Here is a 22,113-nt window from a genome sequence, read left to right as displayed (position 1 = left end):
GGGGAAGACGGGCTTTGCCCAGCAGAGAGAAGTGGGGCCATCCTGCCCTTCCAGCCCCCATGCCTCCCTCTCCTCCTGGCTGTGACTTGGGCGTTCAGTTATGTATTTCCTGCAGGAACTCCTGGGATCATGGAAATGAGGAAAGGGGAGATTTCAGGGTCGTCTTGGCCCTTTCTGTTCTTCCTTTTATTTTTTCTTATGCTTTTTGTATAGACGATTTCAGAAATATGTCACAGTGGAAAGAGTAGGATAAACAGCCTCTGTGAAGCCATCGCTGTGTCAGCAGTTACCAGGCACATGCCTGCCTCTTTCTCAGTCAGCCTGCTAGCCCTCAGACCCCTGCGTCCAGGCGTGCTCTGCTCCAGAGCCTCATCTCTGTCCACCTCTCCCAGCGGCGGCTTCGGCCAGGCTGGCCTGGCGGGGCCTCAGCTCACTCTTACAAGGTCTGGCTTGTGCTCTGGGTTTACATCTGAGCCTCCTTGGACTTGTTGCACTATGTCTGTGTAACCTGCACAGAGCCTGTCAGCACCTGCTGTATACGGTGTGTCAGGGGCCTGCAGCCACATGCTCCGTAGGACAGAGGTGACACCCGTCAGCCTGGCTTTCATGGTGCTATACACTGAATGTTTCATATATTGAAACCTAATCCCCAATGTGAGGCTAACAGGTGGGGCCTTGGGAGGTGACTAGGTCATGGTGGAGCCCTCATGTTTGGGATTAGTGCCCTCATGAAAGAGACCCCAGAGGGCTCTCTCGCACCTTTTGCCATGTGAGGACATACTGAGAAGGTGGCCGTCTATGAACCAGGATGTGGACTCTCACCAGACACCAAATCTGCTAGTGCCTTGGCGTTGGATACCTAGTTGCCTAGTCAACTATGAGAAATAAGTATTTGTTGTTTTAGCCACCCAAATGGTATGTGTGATAGCAGCCCAAATAGACCTAGACACAGGCCATTTGTAATTCACCCCCATTCGGCTCAAAGAAAATCCCCAGCCCCCTCACCCTGTGTTGAAACTCTAAGAATACACTTGTTTCCTGGGACAGTTTATTGTGTTTTAATCTTTCTGTTGTCCATTTGGCCAAACCATCAAGCACCTGGATCTCATTTTATGGCAGAGCTCCTGCCACTGAGGGAGGCCTAGGGCACTGACTGCAGGTCCTAGGTGGGGCGGGCCCAGGTTCATGGGGTGGACCACTGTCACCATGGCAAACCACCTTGTCTGCTCTAGTCTCCCAGCTGCCACTCTTGTGCTGATCTACAGAGCCTTCTGTTGAAACAAAATTTTCTAGATGCCCAGTGTGCAAAATCTGCAGAAAAGGATTCTCTTGGTTAAAAGGTGGAGGGAGACTGGTGCCCGACCAGTGGGGTTCTTGTCCTCAGGTAGGGCGCACTCCCAGGAGCAGGCGAGCCAGCCATGGCAACAGCCAGCTGGTTACTGAAAGGCAGAGTAGAACCCACGTAGAGGACGTGCATGTGTTGTGATTAAACAGAGAAAGTCCTGTCCACCCTACAGGGACTGTGCATGGCTCTGAGGCAGAGGAGGAGCATAATACTGCCTCACAAATTAACTGCATTCATGATCACTGGGTGAGCCTCGAGGTCCATGCACCCAGCAGCCAGGTGGGAAAACATTCAAGGCACTTGCGCCCCCCTGGCTGGCCACTGCCACCACAGCTGAACAGCAAAGTCCACCTCACCTACCCAAGGTAGATAGATCTGTTACACAGAGATTGATGAGGCACACATGTGGGGATTTTGTTCTCTTTTTGCACATGTGAAGTTTTAGTTTTTCAGTAAACAGTAGTTTAACATACACAGAGAGACAACAATGCCACATTTTAATTTATTCATTTCAGCTGACGGCATCAGCCCCCCTCCTCACGAAGTTCCTTTGTTGTCTTCTATTGTGAAGCAAGTTAACAGTACATTCCCCGTGTGATTTTACATTCATTCTGGTTCTAGAGAATGTGGAGAATTTAGTGCGGGTATGATGTCAGGATGGACTATTGTGTACTTTGTACCTGTAACGGAGGGGATACGTTTCCTGAGCTGTGCAGTCTTCCTTCCAATTCAAAAGCCTCCTCCTCTAAGAAGCCACTTTCAGTCTCTTTAGTCCTGGTCACTGACCTCTCCTACCCCCCACCCCCCACCCCCTCCTAAGAAATCCTTAAGCAAGGTAGAGAGATGATGTAATCAGAAGTGCCTAGGTCAGTGCTCAGCATTTAGAGGTATTTATGAATGAGTCCTCTTTCCTGTTCTCCTCCAGCCCTGTTCCACTCCCCTTGCCTGGTGTCACTCTTCCTTACTTCTCTGAGCATATTGCTGGAAGTTTCCTTGTCTGTGCCATCACCCCAGGTGACTCAGGGAAGTGCTGCCACTTCATCCTTGGTGCCCCCCGGGCCTCATGAGGTCATGGGTAAGTGCATTGATAGACAGGCTGGCTTCAAACCCTGCTCCTCTTCTGCTGTGTGTCCTTGACTTGGTTATTTAAAACTCTCTGAGCCTGTTTCCAAATCTAAATAGGGAAGCCACGAAATTTCAGGTACATGAGATGATGTTAGTGTAGTTTACGGTTTGCCTGGCATGTAGGGAACCTCCAGAGTTGAGAGCCGTTATTATTATTTCTTCGTTATTGCTACCCTAGTGGCCACTCAGTCCATGTGTCTTATAGCTGGTGTGTTGTTGGCGGTCGCAGCGCTCCTGGTTTAAAAATAAAATTTGGTCTACTCTCTTGTTATGCTTTCTTGGAAAACATTCTTTCATCTGTTTTAGAACAATGTGAATGGAATCTTGGTGGGCGAGGGAAGCCTGGGTTGATAGGAATGGGGGTGGGGTCTGTATAATTGCAGAAAAGCCACCCCCCCACCCCGTGGGATTCTCCAACAATAGAATGCTGTGCTTAGCCCTTCCTGACCGGCCTATTCCTAAAATATGAGTATCTGAGGACTGATCACAGCTCTGGGTGGGCCCTCATCGGCTCCTGGTTTGGGAAGGCAGGTCAGCCCAGGGTTTCTGGAAAGCATTGAGATGGGAAAAGGCCTCCCTCGGTAAGACTTGAGCCCCACTTTTGGGCTTTGGGGAGTGCAGCTGCCGGTTCCCGGGATTGGCACTAACAGGGATGCCTGGTGTGATGTGCTCCTGCCTGCTGCTCTTCGGGAGGAGGGTCTTGACAGAATCTGAAGATGCCCCCCCATCCAGGGAGGTGGCTGGTGGAGGATGTGCCTGGCAGAACACTAGTGCAAGGATGGAGACTGGGCGCAGGGTCGGGAAGCCTGGTTGTCATGTCAACAGATTGGCCCAAAATAGAGAGGGGCAGGTCCCCATATGGTGCCTGTCGTGACCACACCACCTGCTTCTTCCATAGCAGGGATGAGGCTGGACCAGGCATGGAGAGGAGTGAAAGTGGGGGGACTTGTGAGGATTTCCTTCCATGTGGCACTGTCCTAGAGTCTCCATTGCTGCTTAGTGTGCAGCCTGAGAGGGGAACTTGTAAGCCAGGGCCCTGCCGTCCAAGGCTGCCGGCCTCCTTTTATTCCCCCAGTGGAGGAGGGAGGGGGTCAGCAAGCATTCCGGGAGCTCCCTTGTGTATGCAGGCTCAGTGGGGCTCCTGCAGAGAGTGAACCCAACAGCTAACATCTGTCCAATGTTTGCTAGGTGCCAAGCACTCTTCCTAGAGCTTTGAATTAACTCGTTTAACTGCCACAACAACTATATGCAGTAGACACTATTATCCCCACTTATGGAGGAGGAAAGGGACACACAGAGAGGCTAAAGACTGCCCCAAGGTCCATCAGCTATTCAGTAAGAGATTTTTAACCCAGGTACCTGGCTCCAGGGTCAGACCCTTGAAACTAGGCTACAGCGGTACAGGATATAACCCCCTCCTTAGAAAACCACACTCCAGGGCCTGCCATTGGTCATTCTACCCCAAGCAGGAGCTCAGTTAGCGAGAGGAAAGGGCATCTCCCCGAGCTAAAGCTTCTAGGAGGAAGCAAGATGCCCTGGGCTTCGACAAGCACAGACGGTAGGCACATGGCTATCATGGCAGAAGCCACATGTGGTCTAAGGAGTCGGGGACCTGTTGCTAGGTGAGGGTGAGGGGAGCATAGGGTCTGTGGCAGGAGGGTCTGCCCAGCTCGCTCAGTGACTTGCTGTGTGCCTTGGGCAACTTCCTTCTCTTCTTTCCACTGCAGTTTCCTCGAGAATTGACAGCAGAGGGGAGCTGGGCATGGAAGCCTCAGGCCTCTTGAAGACACTCAGCCTGCCCTCCATGAATGAGGATATTCTGTGCTTCTGTGTATTTGCTCAGTTCCATTTTGATTTCTCTTTGGTTTCTTTATAGAGTATCATTTGAAAAACTATTTCCTGGCCCCCACCTGCCCCTGGAAGATCCATAGGAGCCTCCCCTGGGTTCTACTCCTAAAATGCATTCTCCTCCTGGAGCCTCCCCACCCCTAACCAGCACTTTCTCCCTGGGGCCTTAAAAGAATTTCTGCTCCCAGAGCTTCCTGCTCCCTTCTCAGCACTTGGTGATATCTATTTTCTGGTCTGTTTCCAGCTGGGCTTCAAGCTGAAACCTCTCTGCCCCATTTTCCAGGCAGGGGGATGCTTCACATCCTTCAGAGTTCAGGGCAGCCCAAGGCACTGCAGTCTGGGCGGGCAGTGCCCTGATGGGCTTGGGGACCACCTAACAGGATCTCAGCTGTGGCATGGGGGTTGGGGAGGGGGCAGACATAGGAAGGTACATTAGGATGTCAGACTTGGCGGAGATGGAGTACAGGGATAGGGTGTTGAGATGGGCACCCACCTAGGCCCAAGGCTACCTGTGCAACTAGGGTCCCTGCAGTCAACTTCCAAATGAGGTCAGTTCTGTGGCTGCGGATCATGTGGCTGTGGGGATGGGAGCTAAGGAAGCAGGCCCACAGGGTTGGGGTGCTGGGGGAATCGCCTTTGAAAGGGCCTCTGAAGACAGGTGTCGGTGGTAGCAGCTTGGCTGTGGAGAGGTGGGAGGGTTTGTGACAGGCCTGAGGAATTGGGCCCTGAGTAGAGTTTCCTGGTCATGGTGGTGCATGGCAGCAGCCCAGCCCTCATTCATCAGTCAGGGGAGTGACCGTCATGTCCCCAGCTAGAGGACAGGAGAGGCACATAATTAACTCCAACTGAGCTGCTGCTGGCGGCAGGCGGGCCACCTGAGTGATGAGTGTGGCGTCGGTCATGGCAGTGATGACCTGGGTCTGCAGTCGCCCTTCCTCTCCAAGCTGGTGTCCAGTGAGCGGGGACAGGCAGGACCTGCATCAGGCTGAAGAAATCTGGGGGAGCCAGGGGACTGCTTCAGCCCATGTCGCAGAAAGGACCATCAGGTTCGGGGAAGTGACTCCCCAGGGAAAGTGAGTGGCACCTCTTGGCACTGTCCCCAGGGGCCCGAGTCCCCTCCTGGCTCTTCTACCTCAGTTCCTGGTGGCCCAGAACTCACAGGGCTCCTAGGACTTCCCTCTCCCTCTGCACTTTCCCTGCCTGTTGTTCTGAATCTGACCACTTCCCGCTGCCTCTCTTGCTGTCCTGCCTTTGGCTCCTGCCGTCCTCCGCCTGGACCGCTGTGCTGGTCTCTTCAGCTGTCCCCTGGCCCAACCCCTCCTCCTTCTCATGACATCCTTTAAGTGGGGGCCAGTGCTGCTCATCTCAACCAAACCAACACAAAAACTCCCAAAGGCCCCAGGATAGGGTGCAACCCCTTATACTGATGCTCAGAGCCCTCTGAAGGCCGCCCCAACCTCCCTTACTGCCCTGTCTCTCATTTCCCCATTCAGCCATTGATGGCTCCACGCCAGGGAACCAAGTGCTGTTCCCCAGACTTACCTGCTTTTCCTGTCTTCTTGCCTCTCCTCATAGGATTTCAGGGTTAGATTCTATTCCCTTACCCAGTGAAACAACCCTTTCTGCAACTTCCTCCTGTAGGCTTCTGCGAGAATACCTGCAGCGACAGGTGGCCCACTGCTTTGCAAGGCATTTTACTCATCCCTGGACAGCTTGAACTGCAAGAGACCAAGTTAAGGTTTGCAATGCGATGGTCTGGGTTTGAGTCCCAACTTCCTGCCTGACGAGGTGTGTGACCTTGAGCTTGTCAGTTAAGCTCCCTGAACTTGTATTTCCTACTCTGTTAAATGAGGGATGATAATGGTACCCATGCCATCGGATCATTGCGAATATTAAGTGAAAAGTACATTATGACTAGTAAATGAGGTAACGCATGTAAAGAATCTAGCCTGGCAGTGCTAAACAGACGTAGCTGATATGTAAGGTGAACTAAAATCTGGCCTGGAACATCAACCAAACCACACTGTTAGGGCAGAAGGGGATCTGAGGGATGGCCTGTGGCAGCCATTGTAGGGTCCCTGACACCGAGTTTCCCTCTCTTGCTGGCCAGGCTGCACCTTGGGCCCCTGGGACTTGGTTGGGGAGCAGGGTACAGATCTGCTCAGTAAGTTCCATTTAATTGCTGGTCGAACCTCTCCAGACTTTTCTTTTCCCGTCTCCCCTGGAACAGGCAGCATTCGGGGTGGCAGTTGTTCCATCGTCCTAGGCCCCTGAGTGACTGCAATGTGCCATCACTTCCCCCTTGCTGAGAGAGAAGTCAGCCTCTTCTGGGGTGTTCCATCGAGATGTCTTTTCCCCACAGCAGAGCCTAGCCTCTTCTGACTGATAAACCCACAAACAGAGCCTCCTCATTTTATAAGTGAACCCAGGTGGGGAGGAGGCCGCAGAGCCAGGCAGTGGTGGGTCTGGGGCCCTCATCCAGGCCCATCCTGTGCCCAGCATAGCTGGCTTTATTATCTCTTTGGTATTGGCCTTCCTCATCACTGAGCTTTTCTTAAGGAAGCCATTGAGGTGACCCATTTACTGGGTCTCGCTGACATCATGCACTGGTCATACTCAAGCCTCACAGCCTCTTAGTTCATAGGCCCCTGAGCAGTGAACTCCACTGGGGACACCTGTCCTTCCCGGGGGTGCTGGGGCAGGTTTTCCATCCAGCCTCCGGCCTGGATCATTGCCCCTGCCTCCCATCTGGCCTCCCTCTCAGTCAGACCTGCTCCACTACACCACCAGCATCGCCTGGATTACAGTTCAGTGGTGACTCCTGCTGCCTACAGGAAAGAACTCCTGCCTGTCTGGTGTTCAGGGCTCCCCAGGGTGCTGCCAGAGCCAGTCTGACCCCACCCATTCTTTCTCCTGCGTGTCCCTGCTCCACCCTGGGTGTCACAGAAGCAGACACTGCACTTCTCCTGTGTGTCCTGCACTCTTCACTCCGAGCCCTGCTCATGCTGGCCTCTCAGCCTGTGAGCCCTCCTGCCACTTCGGTCTCCTCCTCATTTCAAGGCTCAGCTAGAATGCTGCCTCCTCCAGGCAGTCAGTGTGATCAGAGTATTCCTTCCTCTTCGCATGACTTGCATCTTCCACCATAGCTCCCACTTTTATCCTTCCATGTGTTATGCTTTTGCTTTCACTCTTCTCTCCCCCCATGAAAGGAGAGCTCCCTGATGGCCAAGGCCATATGTAACCTTCCTTGTGTCCCCTGCCCCTGCCCCATGATCTGGCTCTTAATCACCCCCCTGTGAGAGCTCATGGAACAAACAAGTGCTCCGTAACTCCTGGTCCAAAGCCTTGGTAACACCTCATACAGCATTTTACTAAATTATTTCTGTTTCTTTCATCTCCTCCAGATGATAAATTCCCTGAGGGCAGGAGCCACCTCTCACCCATCTCATAACCCCGCACCAAGCCCAGGGCCCCAGCGCCTTGAACCCGTGTGCCCTTTAGAGGCATGTTGCGGAGGCACACATGGAGCAGAAGGGGTGGAGATGGCCCCGGGCCTCCATACCCAGGGAAGGGGCTGACAGCTTACAATATTTGTGCAAACCTGTGGAAAAGAGCACCCTCCCCCACCGCCACCACAGGCAGCACGCATACGCTTTGCATTTATGACCCTGACTTTTGAAAATGTCACACCTGCATGTGCTGGGGTACTTATTGACAGCTAATTAGAAAACGCAGTTTGTATCTATCAGTCTTGGAAAAACATTTTGTAAATTGGGTAATTGGCTTTACCGGCGCAGAGGAGAGATGCGTGGTACGGCTCCATCATCCTCACATAACACAGTCTGCAGCCAGCCAAGGATTCCAGGTGACAGCTCAGGGAGAAGACAGAAGTGCCAGGTTTTCTCAGGATCCAGGATGGACAGGCTGGCTCTCAGGAGACGTTTAGAAGCAGATGGTCGGTCCATCACCCTGGAGAAAGGGTGTAAAAAACTCAAGATGGCTGGAGTTGGTTAATAAGCTCTTTGGGACCAAGATATGGATATGACTGCTTTTCCTTCAGGCTGTATCCACCAGCAGGGGTTGTTCCCGCCAGGCAGCAGTAATTTTGTCAGGCCAATATGTATTAAACTAACCTGTCTGGAGCCAAGGCCTTTGCTGAGCACAGGAGGACAGAGGGGACTAAGACCCCCCCACCCCCACCCCCAGAGCAGCAAATCTGAGGATATCTGCTTGTAGCCCTTAAATTCTGGTTTAATGTCAGTGTCCTGGATGATAGGGAAACTTTTTTTTACATGGACAGCATACTTTTTCCCATAACCTTTATTATCTCATTTTAAATGCTTTTCACCTTTCTCTAATGGTTTCCCAGATATTTTGATTTCTTGTATTTCAGCAATTTTTACAGCAGGTGAGTAAGAATGCTTAGGATGTGGTGCAGTCTTAACTGCAGTAACAAACACCCTTCTATTCCAGTAACTTAATCTATGAAGGTTTTTTTCCTTGCCCATGTCCTAGTCAAGTGCAAGAGGGGTATGTTGGTTGAGTCTTCTGGGAAGCAGATACCCAGACCGAGTCAGGGGTGCCCTGGGAGAAATGCCTGTGAAGGAAAAGAGAGAGAGAGAGAGCAGAGAAAGGCAGAGCACATCTCCAGATGGGGTGGCAGGTCTGACCCCTGGGAAGAGGGAGGGGAAGGCAGGAGGCGCAGGTAGGAAGGGCAGCTCTGAGAGAGCCCCTGCCAGCTAAGGGGGCTCAATGACTGCCCATGCCTGCGTCTTGTCCTGGCCGGAAATGGTGAGCACCTGTGCCATCACCACGCTCAGTCAAGGGTCGGGGCTGCCTGGGGAGAGTGAGGCATGTTCTGAAGGCACGATTCCTGGAGGTTCTCCTCTGGTGAGGCTGCCCTCCTTGTGACAGTTTCTCCTGAAGCTGTGATGCCTCTCCATGATGGCCACAGGGATTTGAGGTTGAGGTAGCTCCTCTGCTTCTAGGTCCTGGGAGTCTTCCCCCCTCACTCAATGGAAAGAAAAAAAGAGCACTATGCGCCCATGGATGGTTTTCTAAGCCAATCCTGGCCACAGTGCATATCACCTTTGCTCATATTCCATTGCTCAGAACTCAGTGGTCACATCTAATTCAAGAGATGCAGGGGAATGTAGTCTCAAGAATACAACACAGATACCAGGGAGCATGGGTTCTGGAGCCTGACTCCCTGGATTTGAATCCCAACTATGCCTCTTACGCAAATTACTCTCCTCTCTGACCCTCAGTTTCTTCATCTATTAAAACATACATAATCGAGTTGTTGTAACGATTCAACCAATATATATCAAGGCATTAGAGTAGTGCTGGCACAAATAAACGCTGTATAAGGGCTCACTAGGTTATTATTACTCTTCTTATTTCCAAATTTAATTTGTCAGTAAATGTTTCTTGAGTAGCTACTCTGTTCAAGGAATTTGCATATATCACAGGGACTTAGTAGATGTCCAGAAGATGTTTGAATGAATTAATTTTAATGGAAGAACTATATAATATGTGTTTAATCTGGCTGGCTAATGTGCTGGGCTAATTTTTATGATGATTTAGCAATTATAAATGTAAGGTCCTGTTCTTTGGCTCAGAAAGTCAACCACAGAAGAAAAGAAGGAGGGAGATAGATGGCTGAGAAAAGACTACTGGTTTAAAGATGACTTTCTGTCTTTAAAAAAGTAATATGCACTTTAAAAATTTTTAAGTAAAATAAATAGGTATAAAGAAGAGAGTAGAAAAAAATCTCTCAAAATCTCACCACTTTAACACAAGATGACTCTTGTTCCAGATAGTTTTCTATGCATGTAAGTAGAGAGAGGGACAGAAATAATTTTATAAAATGAGGTCCTGACTACATGCTATGTGAAATTGATGTTACATTTTACTTATTTGATTTTAACAGGAGAAAATAGAGAAAAGTAAAACAGAAGGAATTGCCCAATATTAAGCAATTTTGCCTTCACTATGGAAAATACTTGTTTCTAAAATATCTAAGGGTAATAAAAGATTATGAAAAGCAGTAAGGTTAGAGTCCTGGCTTTTAAACCCCAGTTTTCAATTTTAGATGGTATCGATTAAAGTCCTTCTGTGGAAGAAGAGGAAATTAGCAATTTTACAACTCTTTTTTTCTTCCTCTGCCTCCTGAATTGTATGTCACATTATCTTCATCTTGCCGGCTGTGTCACATCGAGTGGGTCCAGGGCTCACAGTCACTCCCTTCCATCATCAAGATGTTTCTTCTTTTTTTCTTTCCAAGAAAGGTTATACATGCTGATTTTGTAGTGTTGACTGACAATAAGCTCTGCGTCAAGTAGTTGCCAAATAGAAGGACTACAGTCTGAGGCTATATTAATAGAAGTCTATGCTCAGAACACAGGAGGTGATCATTTTATTCAGTTTAGCACTGTGGCTGGGGGTGCTCCAAACCAGTCAATAAGGAGAAGACAAGCAACCCAATAGAAAAATGGGCCAAGTCACTAGTCCAAAAGAGTCAACACAAATGGCTTATAAGCATGTGAACAGATGGCTCATCCTCCTTAATAACCAAGAACATAGACATTGAGATGATGTATCAAATACCCACAAGATCGGCAAAACTTTAAGTTGTAAGGGTGTGGAGTAGTGGGATTGCCCAAACACTGCTGGTGGGAGTATCGATGGGTAAAAGTGCTTTGAGAAAATGTGGGAAACCCTGTGATTCAGTGATTCCATCTCTATGTTTATACCATAGAGAAGCTCTGCCCATGTGCTGGGAGACACGTATAGAAACATTCAGCCATCTGGCTTACTTACAATGGCAACCAAAAAACACAGGCAACTACCCATGTGTCCTTCAACAGGGGAATGAATAACAACAACAAAACTGTGGCATATTTATATGATGGAATACTACGCAGCTACGAAAAGGAATGAACTGCAGCTATACAGCAACAGAAACCTCACAAACATACTGTGAAGCCATAAAGGCAAGTTTCAGGAAAAAAGTACAGCATGAGTCCACTTATATATACCTTAAAAAACAAATACAATTTAAATGATCGTGTTTAAGAAACATATACATAAAGAAAAGCAAGGAAGAATAAAAACACAAAATTCAGACTAGGGGTCCCCTCTGGGTGAAGGAGGGGTATGTGCAGAATGGGTACACAAAGGCTGCAACATAAACTGGGTGCTGGGTATCCTGTATGTTCATATTAATATTTTTTATACCTTATGTATGTATATGGTAGATTCTTTTCTATGAGGGAAATATTTCACAAGAATAAATTTTTATTTAAAATGAAACAGTACTGCCCTGGCTGGTTGGCTCAATTGGTTGGAGCATTGTCCCGTATACCAGAAGGTTGAGGCTTCGTTGCCTGATCAGGGCACATTCGTAGGCTGCAGGTTTTATCCCTGGCTGGGATGTGCATAAGAGGCAACTGATCCATGTTTCTCTCTCACATTGATGTCTCTCTCTTTCCCCGCACCACCACTCTCTCTTCTTCCCTCTCCCCCTTCTTCTCTCTCTAAAATCAATAAAAACATATCTTTGGGTGAGGGTTAAAATTTTTATGACATTGCCTGGGATTGAATCCTTACAACTATATGAACTTGGGCAAGTTATTTAACTTCTCTGAACTTTAGTTTCTTTATCTCTCAAATGGAAATAATATAGTGCCTACCCTATAGTAACATTTTAAGGCATGAATAGGATAATTTATGTGCAGTTCTGTGTTCCATGACTAACACATAGTGAGTGCACAACCCATGTTAGTTAATGTTCTGTGCCAAGCAGATGGAGGTATTGGGGCTATGTCCTAGAAACATCAGTCCTTGGAGCCTTTGCAGAGAATAGCCCACAAATGAGAAGTGTGTGAAGTCATATTGTCCAGAGATGATGAGAAGGAAGAGCTACCCTTAGCTTGGTGAATTGATCGTCAGCAAACAAGACATCTTTTGGAGTCAGGCTGGCTGTGTTTAGGTATATGAAGGGCTCCCATGGGAATGGAGGATGGTAAGTGTTCTAGGAGGTTCTAGAGCAGACATGGGCAAGCTATGGCCCACCTCTGGCTGCTGCCTGCTGTTGTAAATAAAATTTAATTGGAATGTAGCCACACTCATTTGTTTATGTATTATCTTTGGCTGCCTTTTTGGCACAGAGGGTTGAGAAGTTGCAAGGCCCACAAAGCCAAAATATTTACTGTCTGGCCCTTTAGGGGAAAAGTTTGCTGACCTCTCTGCTCAGAATTAGAACAGGAAATGCAAAAGGAAGGGTGATTTCAAGACCAATGAAAGAACTATCTAAGAGGCAGAGCTGGCCAGTGATGTATCGGTGAGGGAGTGAGACCCCTGCTACCCGACAGATGTGAGCAGCTGCTGACCTTTCCTGGAGTGGGATGCGCAGAGGGGATGTTGTATTGAGGGCAAGCTGGACACGTTAGCTTATAAATTCCCCTTCAGTTCTGAAGTTCTGCTTGGGGTAATTCCCGGTTTCAAATTGGTTGTTATTAACTCTGACATTTTCTTGGCATTTTTACATTTTAACTCTTAGTAACATTTTCTTTGAAATTTTAAAGTCAAAAAAGTATTCTAATCTTTAAAAATGGGATTTAAATGAAATGGATTTTATTCTAGAGTCCCAATTTTCTATTTAAAAACTGATTTTCATGGCTTTTAGGTCTATTCCCAATTATATATAGGTGCTGAATTTTAAGAGCCTGTGTGTGCCAGTTGTGGCCTCTCTGTGACAAGTCCATCCTTCTCAGGAAGGGAAAATCACTGGAAATGAGACAGTGGAAAGGAGTTTGGAGGTAGCGACTGTGAGCGACTGTATATGAGGAGCCAATGTAAGGCAAAGGGGAAAAATACTGGTGAGAAGAAGAGGGGGTAGGGAACAGTTACTGAGGGCCTACTGCATGCCAGAGCCCACGTCCTAGTGGCAAAACTATAGGTCAGAGGCTGTGGCTGGTCATTAAACTTTGCATGAGAATGTGCATCGTGATGGAATCACCTCCCCGTCTGCTGGTAGGTTATGGCCGTGCCAACTGCCAGAATACCCTCTGGAGGTGAGGGGGGGAGTTTGTCGTAGGGGGAAAGGGTGAATAGAAGAACATGATAAAGCTCATAGCTTTCCCCAGGACACGAGAACCCCCTTACAGGGGCTCTGAGAGCAATTTATCAACAGCCAAATTGCTCCGAGGCAACTTGCCATAAATAATTTCTCAGAATGATGGTTTTGCCCAGTGAGCTCACTAAGAGCTGTCTGACAGACGCCTTAAATGGGGGATAGAAATGCTTCAACATTTTCCTGGCTCAGGCAGGGACGGTCCAAAAGAAGAGGACAATAACAAACAGGCATTAGGGGACCATCGCCAAGTGCAGCATTGAGGAAGGACTGAAACATGAAATACAGGAGAGATTGACTTTCACCCGAGCTGAAAGGACAAATTCTTATGAAATATCTGCAAGGAATCCCTGGGGAAACTCCAGCTTAGAGAAATTCCCCAGTGACTTGGTGAATTGATCATCAGGCACACCTGATGGTGGGTTAACTTTCAACGAGTGGCGGCCTGTCACGTGTGTGCTCAAGTGACTGGCTCAGCCAACCTCGCCTGCAGGATACTCACCTGCCCTTCTGGAGGCCAAAGACAAACATCATCCACAGCAAGAACCTTCAGGGTTATCTCCTTTGTGGTTTTCACTTTTTTGCTCCCAGCAATAAAATTCTGTTTTCAAATGAAGTATCCTGTGGAAACTTGATGCCGTGTAAAGAACAGATACAAGGAGGGCTCCTAGCTGAAGTGAAGATGAGGAGCCCAGAGCCCCTTTCATTGGCCCTAACATGTCTCTGCTGGGTCCTGGCAGCACTTTGTTTTCTTTATTTTTATTTTTATTTATTGATTTTAGAGATAGAGATGAAGGGTGAGAGAGAAAAACATCAATTTGTTTTTCCACTTACTTATGCATTCATTGGTTGCTTTTTGCTTATAAGTACCTTGACCAGGGATCGAACCTGCAACGTTGGTGTGTCAGGATGATGTTCTAACCAACTGAGCTACCCAGCCAGGGCCTGGGCAGCACTTTGAAAACCCCCAAGCTGGTGCAGCCACAAAGACTCAGCTTTGGTCAGGGAAGTCCATCTATGTGGGATACTAATCTCATTCGGTTAGGAAGATACAGTATTAGAAAGGAGGATGAGGGAGGTAGCATTGAAAATGAGACAGATCTGTCCCTGTGATTTTTATTTTGTTATTCACAGTAAAAGTGCTCTCCTGGGAGCCAAGGAAGTGTATTTGTTACCTAGTAGGTTGTTTCTCCTGCCTCAGTTCAAGAGTGCTGATCAGGAGGAGGCCTGGGTTCACAGCATTATGCAGGAGAGAATGTTCCTTTCTAGAATGCTGCTAGCGTCAACCTTCCCTTTGCCCACTGAGCTGCAGTCTCTAGGTTATTGAGAAGGCTCTCAACTGGAAATCCCGAAATCCCTCCCCTAATCCTGAGGGCAGGTCTTCAGCATCTGCATCCGAAAGTGAGGCTGCAGGGCTGGCTGGATCAGCAATGCCCAGCACGTTTGGATTTCACAGAGCAGCAAAGGCTAAAGGAACGGGGTGGGAAGTGGTGGTCATGGAACAGAAACTTACATAGACTGGAAAACTTTTTATTTTGCCACATTAAGACATTAAATATGAAATCTTCTATAAAATCTATTATTTATAATAGAAAAACATTTTAACACCATACATATCACGAAAGATCTTATTTATAAGTTAAGGAGAATTCTTTATATAGAATACATTTAACTTGAAGGAAGAGGTTATTCTTTCTTTTTCTTTTTTTTTTCTTTTTATTAATATATTGTTGTTCTATTACAGTTGTCCCATTTTTTCCCCATTGCTTTCCCCTGCCCCGCCCATGCCATTCCCTCTCCCACAGTCAATCCCCACTCTGTTGTCTATGTCCATGGGTCAGTCATACTAGTTCTTTGACTAAACCCTTCCCCTTCTACCTCCCCCCCTTTCCCCTTCCCCATCCCCTCTGGTCACTGTCAATCTGTTCCCTGTTTCCCTGTCTCTGGTTCTAGTTTGATCATTAGTTTGTTTTGTCTATTAGTTTCCTGTATTAGGTGAGATCACATGGTATTTGTCTTTCGCCTCCTGGCTTATTTCACGAGAGGTCATTCTTATATTTCTTATTTTACTTTGCTGTATTAGTTATCTATGGTGCTGTAACAGATTACCACAAGTCTGGTGGTTTAAACCACAACTGGGTATTGCCTCATAGTCCATTGGCCAGAGTTCAGACCCTCTGCCCAGGAAATAAGGTCAAAATCAAGATTAGCTGGGCTAGGTTCTTATCCAAAGGCATGACTCATTCACTTTGTTGACAGAATTCAGTTTCTTGCAGTTGTAGGACTGATGTTCCCATTTCCTGGCTGTGTGTCTCCCTTTATCTTCAAGCCAACAAAGGCATGTGAATTAATCCCGTGCTTTGAATATCTGGCTTCTCCTCTGCTACCAGCCAGAAGAGATCTCTGCTTTCAGGGCTTGTGTGATTACATTGGGCTGCTTGGATAATACTTTCAGGTCAGCTGTTTTGTAACCTTAATTACATCTACCAAGTCCCTTTTGCCACGTAACATAACATATCCATGAGAGTTAGACCAAGGGGCAAAGTTTATGGGGGCCAGAATTCCACCTTCTAAATCCAGCCTGGTGAAAACTGAGTCAGGTAAACATATTTGAACATTGGCAGATTCTTCCAGCTGCAATACTATACTGGTTATCAAATATTCTGGTTTTTGAGTTGACATGTTCAGAAGTTGTCTATTTGTGATAAGCCAGGACATCATTATTGATACAGCATCTTGCACAGATTAGGTACTTGGGAAATGTTTGCTGAGCAAACAAGTATTAATTAGTTCATTGTTGCTAATATTTTAATGCAAGTTTGATTATAAATCTTGTGGTACTGTATTATCATTGTCATTAGCTACAGATTAGAAAACAAGCTAAAATCATTACCAGAATGTATTAAAATGGGAAATCATTCAGTAATCATGATAGAAACAATTAAAACATGAACTACTCTGTAATACCTGCTTGTGCTCTGCTGAGGGTGGGAAGTGTTGCTTCAGTCAAGGAACAGGGACAATTAATAGAGGTCCCCAAGAACCAGTAATTTAATCTTTCTTCCTCCTTCTCTTCCTATATTTCTGTCCTTTTCTCATTGTCTCTTTCTTTCTTGGCAGAAAAAGTAAGAAGTTGGCCAATTAAAAAATTAAATCATAATTTAAAAAATGGAGTTCTTTCCGGAATCTCTGTAGGCTACAATCTAAACACTCTCATTAGCCTTAGCCCAGGCCACTTTGCCCTCATCAATCACTCTGTCTCAAGTGCTCCAGCCCTGAGCCCTTCCTGGTTACCCTTGTGGTGCCCACAGCCTGGATCTGCCTGTCCCCAGCACTGAATACTGTCTACCATGTGACATGGCCACCTGTGCCCCTGTCTCACTATCTTTACCAGACAGTGAGCTCCCTGAGGCCAGGAACTGTGTTGGACTCATTTTTGTATCCCTTTCAACACCCACCATGAGTCACAGTCCCGAGTCTCTCAAATAAACAAGGATGTACAACAAATACTGACCTACTCTGGTCCTACATTATGGTCACTTAAGGGAAGGGATGGAGGACAGAAAGAAAAAGGAGGACAGAGACTGGAGAGGAAAACAAAAATAGGAGAGAGATGGAAGTAGAAAGAGGGGAAACAAAGTAGATACAGGAAAACATCAGAGCGCCTTGCAGCCTTCAACAGATTCTTACTGAGGCCCCTGTCCAAGCCCTGAGGAGACAGCAGTGAAAACAATAACAAACATCCTTGCCCTCAGGAGGCTTACCTTCTAACTGAGAGGTCAGCCAATATACAGGCAAACAAAAAAATAGAGAAGATGATTTCAGATAATTTTAGGAACTACGTTAGTACAATACATAGGGTGGCCTGTTAGTGAGTGACTGGGAGTGAGAACCATTTGGGGAAGGGGGGATAGTAACAACTTCACTGAGAAGGTAACAGCCATGCTGAGACCTGAGTGATGAAAAGCAGTGACTTATGTGGAGAACCAAGTGAATATTATTCCTGAGTGTTGGAAACAGCAAGTGCAAAGGCTCTGGGGCAAGAAGGAAATTACTTTCAATTTCAAGGAACAAACAGGAGGCTGGTGAATCTGTACTGGGTGAGCAATGGGGAGAGTGGAGAGAAATCAGGTCAGAGTGAGAGGTAGAGCTGGATCTTGTGGCTCCTTGTATCCATTATGATAAGGGGGCTTAAGAGTATTATACCAAACTTGTAAATAAGACAAAGTAGTTATTATATAGACAGCCTAACATTCAGAGCATTTTGCAACAGCCCTGCCTGAGGGTTATCTGACCAGGGGAATTTAAAGCTCAGACATGTTATAATTCCCTAAACTTGGTAAAATGTGCTGGTTTTCAATAATTTTCTGTCCCCAAAGGCTGTAGTTTCATTGTCCTGGAGGACATTAACCAGTTTTGTATCTAATTTAGCAATTTCATGTTATTTCTTATTTTTCCATCCATTATAAAAACCCCTGTTTCTTAAATTTTCTTTTGACTCCACATTGTCATCCTGCAGATTCCCTTATTCGTGAGTTAAATAAAAGGGCGGCATGTACCCACTATTGATTTTCATGAGAATGACGTTTCTAACCTTTTGAGAATTGTTTTCTGTTAAGAGTTTGGGTTTTAAGTGCCCCAGAAAACAGAAGAGTAAGAAGGACTAATTTCTGTTTCACAAAGGACCCTCAGACTGTTAGGTGGTGAGTGGGCTGGACTGGGCCCCACGGGGAGCGAGAAGCCCAGTTAGGAGCCAGGGTCTCTGTCCAGGGGGCAGCTGCCCACATGGCTTGATGAGAAAGGTGGAGATGGGGAGGTGGGAAGCAAGCCGTACTGACTTCTACCACCCATGGACCTTGATCCTCACCATTCCTGTGGTAGATCTCCAGGACCTGCTACAGTGGTCAGCTCTGCTTTCTCGAATGTGAGCTCCTTGCCAGGGACTGTGTCCAGCTTTTGCTTCCTGAGCCTCCAGCCCTGGGCTGAACACAGAGCCATGTTTGGCAAGTGTTTGCTGAACTAATTCTTCTCTTTAGATTCATCTCCTTCTCTTCCTCCTCCTCCTCTTTCCTTTTTATGGTGGTAAAATATATATAACATAAAATATACCATCATAACCACTTGTAGGTGTACATGCAGTCCAGTGGCATTCAGTACATTCACAGCGTTGTGCAACCATCACCACCATCGTCTCCAGAGTGTTCCCGTCGCCCAAACTGAAACTGTACCAAATAATTCCCCCTCCCCTCTCGTCCAGCCTCTGGCAACCACCATTCTGTTTTCTGTCTCTGTGAATTTGACTACTCTAATTACCTCATTATAAGTGGACTCATACAGTATTTGTCCTCTTGTATCTGGCTTATTTCACTTAACATAATGTCTTTAGGGTTCATCCATGTTGTAACGTATATCAGAATATTCTTAATTTTTAAGGCTAAATAATAGTCCACTGTATGTATATATAATTTGTTTCCCTTATGTTGATGGATATTTCAGTCATTTCCACCCTTTGGCTCCTGTGAATAATGCTGCGGTGAACATGGGTGTACGCATATCTGCTGGGGTACTTGCTTTCAGTTCTTTGGGGTGGGTAAATACCTAGAGGTGAAGTCCTGGATCATATAGTAATTCTGTGTCACTTTCTGAGGGTCTGCCACATTGTTTTCTGCAGCAGCTGTACCATTTTCCATTCCCACCAACAACACACAAGGGTTCCAGTTTCTCCATATCCTTGCCAACATTTGTTATTTTCTACTTTTTGGATAATAACCATCCTCAATGTAAATGACCATAGCAGGGGAGACCCCCACTGTGAGGCATTTGGGAACCAGAATGCGGTGGAGGGTAGGGGAGGGGGTTGCCAAGATCATGCTTCGTGGAGCTCACAGCACGGGCTCAGGGCTGGCTTAACAAGAGGCCCCACCAATGAGAGAACTAAAATCCAGAAGGTTTCTCATGAGGCAGATTTGTTTGTGGGAATCCAGGATTGGGCTCTTGCCCCTAGGGAGAGCTACTTCTAATTTGGGCTTCTCTTTCTGTCTGTTGCCCCCCAGTGTGATAATGCGAAAGGATTGAAAGCCTTCTACGATGCAATAAAATATGGACCAAACCACTTGATGGTGTTTGGAGGCGTCTGTCCATCCGTTACATCCATCATCGCAGAGTCCCTCCAAGGCTGGAATCTGGTTCAGGTAAGGTCCAAGGCACCTTCGGTTGGGGGACTGTGTTGAATGGCCACCAGTATTTTGCAGGAATGGTTCCCTGACCAACATGGTTCCTAAATTGCCCAGTTTAGACCCTGGCCCATCCTCTCCTGACAACTGCACACCCTCCACCTGTCCCCCCAACTGCTGGCCTGGCCTTCTGGTCTACCCTCACGTGGCCACCACAGTGGGTCTCTAAAGGGTAACTGTAACACCACCTCTCAGTATTTGAAATCTTTCAGTGACTCCCTAGCCTGACTCTCAGGGCCATCAAATTCTAGCCATTCTGCCTGTCCAGTGTCATCTCCTGTCCCTGCCACATATGCCATCCCTCAGCTCCTCCAGACCACCCACCTTTCCCCAGATGCACCCTGGACCTTTAAGCCTCAGAACACTGTTCTCTCTATTCCATTAACCAGATGGTCCTTTATCTGTTCCCTACAAACTTCCCTTCCCCACTGAAATTCTCTTGTCCACTAAGACTGCCTTTCTCCCCAGTTAAACCTTTCCTGGGGCTCCTGGCCAATTATTTATTCTTTACATTGGCAAATATTATATACAATCACACGTTCCACCAGTGAGTATGTGGTCTGTTGTAGGCAAAACTAACCAATGCGAGTTAGCTATTATTTGGAGTGCGAGGAAGAAGAGCATAAAAAGCTGTAACCACCTGGGATGAGTGGTTGCCCATGCACATGTTTTACTTCTTCACTTCACTCATCCATCCATCACCCATCCATCCATCCATTCATCCATCCATCACCCATCCATCCATCCGTCTGTTCATCCATCATCTATTACCCCATCATCCATTATTCCATCATCATCATCCATCTACCCATCCAACAAATATAATGGGCAACTTATTATGTGCCTAGAATTTTGATAGACACTGGGGATATAGTGCTAAACAGGACAGACTTTGTCTCTACCCTTTTGGAGCTTACATTCTAGGAGGGAGGCAGGCAGTAAGCAAATAAACAGTTAAGTAATAATACTAAGAGCTAGCACTTGTATAATACATATGTCATGCTTATTACATACCAGAGACTGTTCTGAGCACTTACATGCATTAACTCATTTAATCCTTATAACTGCTCTATGCTGTAGGTACTATTATCATCCCCATTTTATAGACAAGGAAACTGAAGTGCACGAAAGCTAAGTAACTTTTCCCCGGACCCACTGCTCATAAGTAATAGAGCCACAGTTTAAACTTAGGCAATCTGGCCCTTGAGGTCAGGCTGTGGAAAGCAAACTGGGTTACAATAGAAATAAACAGGGCGACAAGATAAACAGTGACCGCCTCGGGGCAGTCAGCAACATCTTCGTGGAGCAGGTAACATTTGAGCTGAGACCTGAAGGGTGAGAAAGAACTGGTTGGGTGAAGAGCGCCCATGTTTGTGGGTGGAGTAGCAAAGGGAGACGGCCTGTGGTGCGGAGAACCTGGCCTGTTTAGGGAGCACAAAAGAGGGCATGGGATTGAGCGTGGCGGGTGGGTTGAGGATGAGGAGGCAGCCAGGAGCTGGGCCACAGGGGCATCTGGTCTGCTCTGCTTGCTGGGATTGACTGAAGACCTCTGAGTCTGGCCCTGTGTGCCTGGGCTGCTGCGGGTGGAGGCTAGGTGAGACCAGCCAAGGCCAAGGTGTGATGAGGGAGGGCCCCCCACTCAGTCCAGAGACAAGGAAGGCTCCTGAGGGCGTGATGCCGAGCTGGCTGCGAAGGAGGAGAGGGTGCGGGACAGCTGGAGACATGGAGGAGGGCACTGCTGGCAGGGGAAGCTGGGCGTGCAGGAGTGGGAGGTGGGAGGGTGTGGGCCAGGGCAGCAGTGACTCATGCGCTGCGCCGCGCCAACCTAACCACGTAACTGGAGCCAGCACGGCTCTGTGTGCCCTGGAGCCCGGCTTCCGGCCCTGCGGTGCCTGGGAATATCTGTGAGACCCTGGCCAAGTCACTTCCCTTCTCTGCACCCGAGCTTCCTTTCCCGAATGCCAAGGAGCTCTCTACGCGCCCTGCTCACCACTCAGCTGCCACCTGAGCCTCAGCCCCTCACCCCAAAGTTAGGGTAGTGAGAGGACTGATCGCATAGGACTGCTGTATGGCTTAAATGAGTAGAAAGTGATGACAACTGTACCTGGCACATCATAGGCGCTCTGAGTTTCTGGTTTCATTGTCATTACCCCTGCCCTATCTCCTCTCTTCTCCAGGTTGGACACCCCAATGCTTAGCAACACTGTTCCCACCACCTGAGACATCCCATTCCCTCCATATCCAGTATGTCAGTCCTACCCATTCTTAGAGACCCAGCTGAAAATGCTGCCTCTCCCAGGAAGCCATTCCTCACTGCACTATCTAAAGTAGCCCTTTTAGACACTTTTTTCTCACCACCCTGTTTACTGCTAGCAGGCGTGTACAGCTGTCCCCCATGCTTTTCTGTCTGCCTCTGTCTTAGGGCT

The 22,113-nt window shown here is 47.5% G+C and overlaps 1 protein-coding gene across 1 annotated transcript in view; it reads left to right on the top strand.

The window, feature by feature from the left end:
* Nucleotides 1-22,113, top strand: part of GABBR2 (gamma-aminobutyric acid type B receptor subunit 2) — a 340,480-nt gene that overhangs the window by 78,920 nt on the left and 239,447 nt on the right. Inside the window, exon 2 of the mRNA XM_090274483.1 lies at nt 19,508-19,645. Coding sequence (XP_090130609.1) covers nt 19,508-19,645 — 138 coding nt within the window. The remainder of the gene's footprint in view (nt 1-19,507; nt 19,646-22,113) is intronic.

The sequence above is a fragment of the Furipterus horrens genome, unplaced genomic scaffold (genome assembly GCF_987537825.1).
Source record: "Furipterus horrens unplaced genomic scaffold, mFurHor1.1.pri manual_scaffold_4, whole genome shotgun sequence".
NCBI classification, from domain to species: Eukaryota; Metazoa; Chordata; class Mammalia; order Chiroptera; family Furipteridae; genus Furipterus; species Furipterus horrens.
The sequence above is the reverse complement of the archived record's forward strand: the minus strand, read 5'-3'. Positions and strand labels throughout refer to the sequence as shown.